This window comes from Trifolium pratense, linkage group LG7 (assembly GCF_020283565.1).
Source record: "Trifolium pratense cultivar HEN17-A07 linkage group LG7, ARS_RC_1.1, whole genome shotgun sequence".
In the NCBI taxonomy this organism is placed as follows: domain Eukaryota; kingdom Viridiplantae; phylum Streptophyta; class Magnoliopsida; order Fabales; family Fabaceae; genus Trifolium; species Trifolium pratense.
Window position 1 is genome coordinate 17394749 of NC_060065.1, and position 11930 is coordinate 17406678.

Genomic DNA, 11930 nt, shown 5'->3' on the forward strand with positions numbered 1-11930 from the left:
TTAAAAAAATTATAAAAAGAATTGATGAATAATTCCATTCTTAAGAGTAAGGTTCATTTTTCTTGATTATGTCGAAGTACATTGGAAGATGCTTCATTCTATTTCATTTCATAAGAAATGTTCAAATGTAACCACAAGAGGATAAAAACTGAAGTTATTTTGGCACAAACAAGACAAGATGCATTTAACAATTTTATTTAATATTTTTTCCTCTTTTATTAAAAGGTTTACAATGAAAATGATGTAAAAATGTGAACAGATGTGTGAGAATTCCCCAAAATTGATAAAAAAAAACAAAAGAATGTATTTAGTCGACCTTTTAGTAGATATGCAAAGGTTTAATTACTACGTTTGGTTATTCAAATTGGTCATTGAAATAAATAAAAAAGGATTTAATTGATATGCACCGACGGTGTAAAATAATTTTACACTGTCAACCAATACCAACCATGTTTTTCGCCACATCACCCCACTCCACACCACTTTCTTGATATGACATGGCAAAATAATGACTGTTTATTGGACGATTGTGCAAAACTATTTTACACAGTCGGTGCATATCAATTAAACTCAATAAAAAATTGTAATTTTATTTTTGTACTAGTCAATAATTTATATTTAGTTTTTTCAACTAAATAATTTTTAATTGCACTCATAACTTATAGATTATAACATTAAATTTATAGATATGATTACAAATTATTTACAATTTCAAAGGCCAGTTGCAAATCTATCTCTCTTTATAATAGATTAAAACTATTTCCTAATAACCAACAATAAATTCATCTAAGAGACTTATAGGCTTTAAGTAATTAATTTTTATATATGAAAAAAATTCGGTTGGAGTCTTGGAGGTGAAAACTCCCCTAGTTTGCCACAAATTCCCCACCATGTATATGTACCATGTATGTCACACAAGTTTCTCAATTGAAATTAGTCATTACTAAACCGCGGTGTAGTAAATGGTAAAAAACAAAAACAGCCACCCAACTATATTATTGACATCTCAGCACTAATTGCCACATTATCCAAAATCAGATCAAATGCAATATGGAAAGAGTGATGAAATTCTTAATGTTTATGCATGAGCTTTTATTTTGGTCTAATAATGAAAAATTTCATTTATAAGTGTCTACAACAAACCTTACAATATTATTCATGTTTACAAATAGAATAAAACACCTAATACATTAGTAACATTCTAAGTACAAACTCAAATGTACATTTACAAGTACAAATGTGCAACAAGATCAGCTTATAGTACACAATATGTTCCCATGTTTCCTTATAGCATCACATAGAGATTCCATACTTAGGAAAAGTGATGAAATTAGTTGCAACAATCCATTGATCTTGCTTGTTCCAATCTCATAGTATTGCTCGGGATGCATACATCGACTGATGTTGGGGATGAGGAAAGTATCGTCCCTAAAACTATCTGTCATAATCTTGCAAACCCAAAAAACTATATTTCTTGAACCCGCCTTTGGGGTGAATGAAGCTAGTTTGCTTTGTGTGAAGTAACTTATTTCCGAATTCATCGGTATATGTCTCAAGACCGCAAGAATGGCAAAGGGATTCCAAATCTGTTTCCTGTCATTGTTGAAATAGCATATAGCACAAATATTTGTGAAGATTAACCAATACTGACACGACAAAACCAACTTAGATTAACACATTAAGAAAGAACTTTTGAAGGAAAAAAAAATTAATGTTAGATTGATAAACCACATAATGAAGATATAGTTTCAAAGAATACATATGAAATTGAAAAGTTAGACCCCATTTATTCTGTGAAAACATTTTCTATTTTAATTTCCTAAACATTTTTTGGTATTTTCCTTGATTCTGGAAAATGAACACAACTGTTCATTTCAAGAGTCTATTATATATCTTTTCGCTAGCAAGTAAAATAACACAAGTTTTAAAAAATGAAAATAGAAAATGTTTTCACAAGATAGACAGGATCTTAGGTTTTGTTTGGTTAGAGAAAACATTATCTATTTTCATTTCATGTTTTTTATTTTAAGTGCAAAACTGCTACCTGTTTTTTCAATTCTAAGTGCAAAACTGCTATGTCTTTTCATAATGTTTACTATTTTCAAATATTTGTACATGAAACATTGAAAAAAACAGTTTTATGTGCAAACCTTTTAAAAACAGAAAACAGAGTTGAAACAGGGGTAGTTATGTAAGCACAAGCGAAAACAAAAATCGTTTTCTCAAACCAAACAGACCTTAAATGTATATCTGAAAGACTGAAACCCATCTCAAAATTATCCTAATGGAAGTGAAGATCTCATTATTTAAGTAACACGTTAAGATTTCATGTTTGTTCACGGGGAACATAAATAACCCACTCTTGTTCACCAGGAACATAAATGACCCACTCTTGTTGTCCCCTGGACCGACTTTCACTCGACAGCTTTCTAATGCATTTTACCCAAAGGAAAAACTCATCTTGAAAGATTAATCTATTAAGAGGAAGAGCCTCCATGTTTGCTCAATATGATAGATAGCAGTACCTATGAAGCACTGACTTTGACACGGACACGTAACACGACATAGACACATCAACACAGCTAGTGTAAAAACATAGGACACCGATTCATATAGTATAATTAAATAAAATATGAACATCATTTGTAAAAGATATAAATTGAGAAACGAAATTTACAATCTTACTACAAATGCATTAGTAATTTTCAATACTGCAACAGTGTTTACAATTCACATGTTTAGGTGTATCTGTAGACTTTGTAGCAGAAAACAAACAGAGTTCATACCTCTATCATCAAGTGTTTTGAGAGGTTGAACAGAGGATACGGATGAAGTTTGTAGCCACCAAAATTTATGTAAGATAAAGCCAGTGAACGAACCTATATATACACACAATCAAAACCATTATCATTAATATAGGAAACAGAAGTTCTTTCTTATAAGCATCTATATGTTTGCAAATAAATGAATACGTCTCCCAAGAACTATAAGAAATATCTCCTCCAAAAAACAGGTAAAAGTAATAAACTACATATTAAGTTTATTCATCATTATTTATGTCACACTCATTTAATATGCAAAAGGGAAACAAGATACAAGAAATAACTACGACAATACACATTCCTGTAACAAGTTAACAAACCACCATGAACAAGAATATAATTTTATAAATGCACAATTGAACATTGAGACAGTTTTTCCATTGTGTAATCTTTTTATATTGGTAATCTTCTGTCTAAGACACCCCTCCTCTTCTATCAAGGTTTGGGACTAGCTAATGTAAAATTTGGCAACAAACACAAGCAGAGAATGACCAAAGAATATATCAAATTATTAAAAAAGACCTAACATGAGGATTTAATGATTTATTTTATTTGGAGCTTGGTTTGTTACATAGCCAAATGACATCAACAGTTGTATGTACCTGACTTTACACAATAAATAAATTATAAATAATAAAAAGTAAAAGTTTCCAGTAAAGTGGTCAAAGGTGCCATATTTATTTTCTGAAATGTTATTTAATATTTTTCCATGATCAACACTTCTCAAAAAAAGTAGTCTATGCGAGATTATATATGCAGAAGGAATAACCTTACAACACAAGTCTAATTGCTATTGCGGAGTTTTCAAGTGGAGTGCATAAAATGCGGTTTGGAATTTTGAGATATTAATATTTATTCGAGAAGTTAGCAAAAGCACGAGTCGTAAGATTTCTAAAACACTCACATCACATTTGGGAATACAGTGTCAACGTAAAATATGATGGAAAATCATGGCATAGTCACATCTATGTAGCTGACCCACCTAGTGAATCTAGAATATGGGGAAAATAAGACAAGAAGGGCAAAATTTTGGAAAAACAATCACGATTCTAACATAACTTTCACTGCCTATTTGCACCTTCTGTAGATATTTTATGTTTTATACATCATTAGAAAGCCTTTTATGGGTGCATTCTTTATGATGGCTATTGAAATGACAAAAGATGCTTCATTTGAAGATAACACAGCACATTACATATCAAAGAAAGTAACACGCCATATGAAGCATTCATGCGACAAGAAGACAGACAAAATAAATAACAAAAAAATGAAGAGACAGGATATTAGGAAAAGAATGCAATCTCTGGTTACAGTAATTACTTCATTGATATAAGGCTCCATAATGCAGTACTGCAGATATGATGCATCAGCTGCTACAGTTCGAAAGAAATTTATATAATTACCCAGTCGAAACGAACTGAAAAAAGAAAAAAGAATATCAGTAGTTGGCATACGTTTGCAGTTTTATTATAAGAGAAATGAGAAAACCAACAAAAAATCCATTTAATTTAACTAATAAAAATAACAAATTTAATAAATAGGAGAAAGGCTACCGTACGATTCTCCTAGCAAAACACATTTCTTTTGACTTCAATATTGGAGTTGATACATGACTAAACCATAAAGAAAGTGGTTCTCCCTGTGGACCAGAAACAGCTACATTACATAACGTTAAGAGGTAACAAGGCTAGAATTAATTAATAAAAGAAAGAGAAAGAACTAATCATATCAATGATGTAGGATTAACCATTGGTTTGCTGTGAGAACCAAGATTTAGAAGCACATATAATGAATGAAACTCAGCTTCATTCTCATGTACATCATTTGAATTTCGATTTGCTTCATACAGATTGAATAAAGAAGACAATGTCTTTGTGAGTTGCTCCATGTTGAGATAATGCATTGATGCAATGTTTGGATCACCCATAGAACACCAGAGCTTGTGATGTGATATAACATGAAATTTCACCTGTGTGATTAAATATACAGCTAAACTTATTACCTTAGTCTGAATAATGAAACCTTCATAGTAAGAAATGTGAAATAACATCAATTTTTCATCTTACAGTTTGGAGTTAGAACCTATCTTAAATTTGTTAATAGAATACCCACATTTGTCTACTATTCAAATGTCTATCTAGTCTTGGGGGTAAGGAGTGCCGAGTGTGTTGGAAAATGTATTGCAGCCTCTATCACCCTCATTTTACTGGGTGTACATTTTTGCACGGTAATTTGGAGGAGGAAGTAATATGGTGATTCCACAAGAATGTGGTTCCACTGATGAAGAGAATAAGGTGGTCAGACAAGGGAAGGTCTGATATGGCCTCAAGTAGTCTCCTCAATCTTAGGGACTATTCTGATTTATATGATTGGGAATGAATCAACGTAATTATTACCACTAACATGAACAGTCTATTTAGTGTCATGTGTTAATTGTCCAAACATAATTTTTAGTCTAATCAGATTATTATTGGAATTCTAAAGTTGATAACAGCACAAGTTTCAACCCATGTCCACAATAAACCCCTTCCTGTCAGTTACTTTTTCCAACGAGTACCATGCAATTGCAAACTAATATAAGTGTTCTGTCCATTATAACAGAAAAGTAACTGGATAAGCCACTTAGGGGTATTTTGGACAGCTTATTTAAAGTTAATTCTGCCTCGCTTAACAGCATAAACATTTATATTAGTGCTTGGATACACTTACAAAAATAATATATTACATTACATGTCCATAAGTTATTTTAAGCTAATCTCAATAAAGTCCATAAAATATCTTATGAACAAGCGCTCAATTAAGCTTTCTAGAATAGCTTAGGGAATACGGACTTAATTAAACTGTTTATCTTAACAGACCCGTATAAGTCTTCGGTTATTTCATTCAAAAATGGGTTTGCAGAGCAAAGGAAATCATACATCCTAACCACAAAGTTTGAAAACATTTCAAAGGCTAATTTTTCTACCTAGAAGAAAATTGATGCACAAATCCTAATTGTTTTCTAGCAATCTGTTGATTTTGAGACAGTTGACCTATTTCAATCTCATGAGCACCCAAGCACTTGGCAAACCCTACCTTAAAAGCTACTAGTTGTCAAGAGGGAAGGATTAAGCCACATAAGTACTCCATCAAGTATCCCATACAACTCGATGTAGGATTTAAGCACCCCATAATATCCAAATCATCATGTACTCCACCGAGCATCCCATATTACCAGATGAAGGCAGTAGGCACTCTATAATATCCAATTCCCTATCATAACACCAAATGTGAGAACCGCCCCATTGCTGGCGTCCCCACAGATTCAGTCTACAAAGCTTCACTGGATCTTTTCTCTGATCAGCCCCATAGCAGGTAGTCCTTTTAGAGGGCCTAAAAACCATATATCTAATAATACCAGATGATAGGAGCTCGATCAGATTATAGAGGAAAATGGTGTTTACTGATTTGTACAAACTATTACAAATCCCTGAATATTTGAGAGACCACGACTCCTAAATTCTTATCTTACCAAATATCTAAATGTCTCCATCTGACCCTTATTAGTATTTATAAGCAACAAGCCTTATTTCACCTATTTAACTCCCTAATTAACCGACTAACTAACTATGGGTTAGCTATCAAACTCAATTAATTGTTCTATAACATTTTTGCACGGTGATATGAAGGAGGAAGTAATATGGTGATTCCACAAGAATGTGGTTCCACTGATGAAGAGAATAAGGTGGTCAGACAAGGGAAGGTCTGGTATGGCCTCAAGGAGTCTCCACAATCTTAGGGACTATTCAGATATGTATGATTGATAGTGAATCAACATAATTACCATTAACATGAATAATCTATTTAGTGTCATATGTTGATTGCCCAAATTTTAGTCTAATCAAATTATTATTGGAATTCTAAAGTTGGCAACATCACAAGTTTTAACCGATATCCTCAATAAACCCCTTCCTATCAGTTACTTTTTTCATCGAGTGCCATGCAAACCAATATAAGTGTTCTGTCCATTAGAACAGAAAAAAAACTGGATAAGCCACTTAGGGGCATTTTGAACAGCTTAATTAAAGTTAATTCTGCCTCACTTAATGGCATAAACACTTATTATATTAGTGCTTGGATATACTTACAAAAATAATATATTACATGTCCATAATTTTAAGCTAATCTCAATATATTCCCTAAAATAGATTATGAACAAGCACTTAATCAAGCTTTCTAGAATAGCTTATGGAATACAGACTTAATTAAAGTGTTTACCTTAACAGACCCCTATAAGTCTTTGGCTACTTCATTCAACAAAGGGTTTGCAGCCCAAAGGAAATCAGACCTCCTAACTAACCACAAAGTTTGAAAACCTTCCAAAGGCTAATTTTTCTACCTAGAAGAAAATTGTTCTGTAGCAATCCATTGACATTGAGACAGTTGACCTCTTTCAATCTCATAAGCACCCAAGCACTTGGCAAACCCTCCCCTAAAAGCTAGTTGTCAGGGTGGAAGAATTAAGCCACATAAGTACTCCATCAAGTATCTCATACTACTCGATGTAGGATTTAGGCATCCCATACTACAAGATGATAGTAGGCAATCTATAGTATCCCAATCCCTATCATAACACCACATCTGAGAGGCAACTGGTTGCCGACGTCCCCACAGATGCACTCTACAAAGCTTCACTCGATCATTTCTCTGATCAGCCCCATAGCAGGTAGTCCTTTTTGAGAGACCAAAAACCATATATCTAATAGTACCAGATGATAGGAACATATGGTGTTTACTGATTGTACAAACTATTAAAATCCCTGAAGGTGAGTTCTAACATGGAAGACTTGATGAAGTCTTCCATGGTGCACAAGTAGTCAAAAACATCGTAACGAATACGAATTTAACAAAATCCACCGTTGGATTCAAAGTTTATATCATATAGATCATCCATAAATTTTTTTAAAGAAATTAAAAATCATTTGATATGTCAATGTCATTGAGACTAATCAAGATTAACGGTATTTAATAAAAATCCATAAACCGTTAATTTTGATCGGTCTCAATAACATATCAAATGATTTTTAATTTCTTTAAAAAAATTTATGGATGATCTATATGATATAAACTTTCAATCCAACGGTGGATTTTGTAAAATTCGTATTCATTACGATGTTTTTGACTACTTGTGCACCATGGAAGACTTCATCAAGTCTTCCATGTTAGCCAAAGCCATCCCTGAATATTCGAGAGACCGTGACTCTCCTCAATTCTTATCTTACAAATTATCCAACTCTCTCCATCTGACCCTTACTAGTATTTATACACAACATGCCTTATTTCAACTATCTAACTCCGTAATTAACCCACTAACTATGGGTTGCCTATCAAACTCACTCAATTAATTGTTCATAACTTTTGATTCTCTCAATCTTGTATATCAAAAGGGATGGATAGCAAATTACATAGAGACAGCAACAAAACAATGTTAGGATATATACAAATCCATCAATAAGCAAGTACCACACAGTACACATTGATTTGATCAACCTATCCACCCAGGTTCATGAGAAGCAGGAGATGTAATTAGATCCCTAGTTCAGTGCAGGACTTGTATATGGGGCTAATAAAATGCATCAAAGATCAGATTATTGATATATATTCATCTAATGTATTAAGTAATATTTGTGCATCTACATAGACCCTAGAAATTTGCTTAAAACTGATACTTGGAAATCAAGTATCAGAAATGCAACTTAAATCATGTACCCTAACCCTAACAGTTGTACGGGAAACGTTCATATAGATAAATGATGAAAAGAAGAAAGCATATAAATCAAAGACATCTGAAAGAGAAAATTATACCATTCCTTCATACATGTAGATTGCTTTCTTGTTTACAATATTTTGCATAGTAAGATCTTGACGTATAGACCTTGTCCTATCAAAGATGAAGTCATGAACTACTTCGAATGGATGCTCCTTGGAATCCACGAAGCCCAAAAGGTAATTTAAAGTATCTTCTAATACATTAAGAGGCCGCATATCAGATGCTTGAACATCTTTGATGGATATAGTTCTGCAAAACTGATAAGTGAAATGCAATACAATAAGCTGTGAAACAAGAAGATATTGAACAACAGGGAGGGTGCAATTTCTTATGGGGATCGTCAACAAAGGTAGAATGATAACACTGTTATCATCAATTTAATCATCACAGATAACATAGGAGAACAAATTTGATCCTACCTTCTTGACGGCAAGATCTTGGGATGATTTTGCAGGATTACCATTTAGCCTCTCAAAAACTGCCAAATCTCGAAGTTTTTCACGCTGGATCCTCTCTCTTTCTGTACACAGAGTGAAAACGTCTGAATAGAAGTTGCAGGTGTATATTGTATATGAATTCCTTATAAGAAACAACAATAGTATCTGATAGTGTCTCATGATTTACCATGCAGCATGCAGAAATGTTTAGGTGTTAAAATGATTCAACAAAGCTAAAATAGAGTACAAAAACAAAGCCTCTTATCATTAAATGGAACTACCCATACGAATGAAATGACACCACTACTTTTGTCAAAAACCAAATCTTCAAATAGAACACTCAAATATAAGTCCTTTTTTATAGTTTCATTTGGAGTTTTAGTCTTCCTCAGGCCTTTAACTATTAGGCTTTCATCAATCTGGTTAACTCTTTTTAATGGTTTTCTCACATTACTGGACCATCTCCGGTGTTATTTTACAATATTTTCCTCTCCAATACATTACTTCTTGGTCTTATCTATTCTTGCAAGTTGTTAGTTCACTCATTCATCATAACATCTTCATCAATGTGATATGTAGCTTATGCTTTTGTTTTATTTTTATTTACCATCTAACAATCAATACTTAAATAATTGGTTTGTAAATAAATACATCAAAAAAAGGTTGAAAGGTAAAGGCTCAAAGTTCATCCTTGTTGTAACATAATAAGTATATGAAAATACTCTGAATCTAGCCATCTACCTTATTGTATTTGTCGCACACTAGTTTAAACCACATCATATATATCCTAGCTTGCCTGTATTGTACTTGTGTAATGAATTTTTTGTATCCGATAAGCTTGAGCACCATCCTTATATCGTGCCCGAGGTAAGTAAAGTCTGCCCAAGAATTGTTCCCACCAGGAATCAACTCTGAGTTTTCCCAAAAGATTCGTCCTAGGAGGAGCTCATTAACCACTTGAGCCCAATTACTTGGTTATTAACATCACTGCTTAATAATTTAATCTCTTACTAACCTCAGTATCAATTATTGGAAACACAGAGAAGCTTTAACACTCAAAAGGAAACCATTTAATCAAAATTTCATCTTGTTATTAATTAAAAAATAGTTATTTACCTGGGCACATATAAGAACAAGTTCCAAGTAAAACCCCAAAATTGGAAGATCCTTGTGGATCATGATCATCTTTGGAATGAGAGGTAGATGCATTACTATTGATACCAGTTGTAGGAGGAGGAGTGACCCTTTGAGAAAAAGTAGAAACTTTGGATTGATGGGTAGCAGCAGCGTTGAAAGGGAATTTGTGGCGCCGTGATTCAGAAAAAGAAGATCCACCACCACGGTTTCCATTTCCACTATCCATCATCTCTCTACTTTCTTCGCCATTTTTTCCAACAATATTTTTATCTTTTATTTTGTCTAGTTCTCTTTTATTTTTTTATTTTTTTTAGGTTTAATTATAATTTTGATTTTGATTCCATATTCTTACTCGGAGTATAAAATTGTTCTTTTATTTTAAAATTACACAGTTTTTTTTCTAGTAAAATTCCTCGATTATATTTTCTTTATGTTTTAAAACGTTTTATGAATAGAATAGGTCATATCAACAAGACCAATGCCTCAGATCTAAGTCCTCGATGTGTTAACATCGGCGATGAAAGAAGGGATTTCGTACACCAATAGTATCAGGGGCGGAGCCCCTCATGGGCTGGACAGGGCCATGGCCCGTCCCAAGATTTTCCATTTTTTTTCATATGTATACTATTTAGCGGCGGTTTTAAACCTCCGCTAAATAGTCTATTTAGTTTGTTAATTCTCAGTTTGTGGGGTTTCAAGCACCCTCAATTTGGACCACCAGAATTCTTTAACAGGTTTCCAGTTTGCGGGGTTTCAAACCCCTCTACTTGGACGATCCAGAATTCTCCTTTATAAATTAATAATTCAAATATCCTTCTTAATTTATTTTTTTGTTGTTTAATATTTATAGAAATTTTAGAATGTGTAATTTATTTTGTGAAAGTATTCAAGTATATTTTTTTTGGAGAAAAAAGTACTTAAATTTTTATTTAAAATAGAGTTTGTGTATAAAAATTCATGTTTGATCAATCTTTTTGTTAAAAAATTTTAAATTTATTTATTGAAAATGGTAATGGTCCACCTATTGACTTTTTTAAGATATCTATATTTTTTTGAAGATTTCGAGATATCTATATTAGACACGCCCTCAATATGATATGTCTTTTTTTAGTAATTTTTTTTGTATATTCAATTTATATCGTAGCGGCCCGCCCCAACTTTTTGGGCTAGCTCCGCCACTGAATAGTATAGCTCTTCATGACAACCATCTTGATTTTGTATTTTTCCATGCCAATTGCTTTTGTCGTTCAATGTTCAAAAATGTATTGGATAACAACAAATATGAGCGAAATGAAAAATATATTAAATGATTTAAGATTTTCCAATAAGATCAACGTCAATACAAGTCTTTTGCATGCACCCAAAATATGATAATTGTTATAACGATGTTCTAACTCCACCTCACTCACGTTGCATAAAATCTCAATTATTTGACCTCAAAGTTGGTTTGTTCACCGACAACATAGTATATGTAATCACATACATCAAACTTAATTAAGGTTTAGTACTTTTTGACATTGGTCATCAATACTTATCATTAAAATGTAGCAAAGAACATCTATTGACAAACAATATCCAAATAAGATCATTATCTTTGTCAGGGACGGATGCACCTTATAACAATTGGGGTCAGTTTACCCCACATCTTCAAAACATTTACATTGCCGTTTTAATGTTTTGCCCTCACATGATATATTGTGATTGACTCCACACAGGTGTTATCAG

General features: G+C 32.7%; 1 protein-coding gene across 1 annotated transcript; it reads right to left on the reverse strand.

Annotated features, from left to right (window-relative positions):
* Positions 1-1095: 1095 nt before the first annotated feature.
* LOC123894535 (SAC3 family protein C) lies at positions 1096-10536 on the reverse strand. Its single transcript, XM_045944558.1, has 8 exons — positions 10185-10536; positions 9051-9151; positions 8667-8888; positions 4570-4791; positions 4376-4461; positions 4143-4239; positions 2787-2879; positions 1096-1593 (listed from the first exon to the last, which is right to left on the reverse strand). The coding sequence occupies exons 1-8, from the start codon at positions 10432-10434 to the stop codon at positions 1435-1437; spliced, it is 1230 nt and encodes a 409-aa protein (XP_045800514.1). The 5' UTR covers positions 10435-10536; the 3' UTR covers positions 1096-1434.
* Positions 10537-11930: the final 1394 nt, after the last annotated feature.

Excerpts from the sequence above, each read along its gene's own strand:
- LOC123894535 (XM_045944558.1), bottom strand. The coding sequence starts at position 10,434 with ATGATGGATAGTGGAAATGGAAACCGTGGTGGTGGATCTTCTTTTTCT. Across the intron at positions 8,889-9,050 it reads AAGATCTTGCCGTCAAGAAG|TTTTGCAGAACTATATCCAT; the intron begins GTAGGATCAAAT and ends TTCACTTATCAG. Across the intron at positions 1,594-2,786 it reads CAAAACACTTGATGATAGAG|GAAACAGATTTGGAATCCCT; the intron begins GTATGAACTCTG and ends CAACAATGACAG.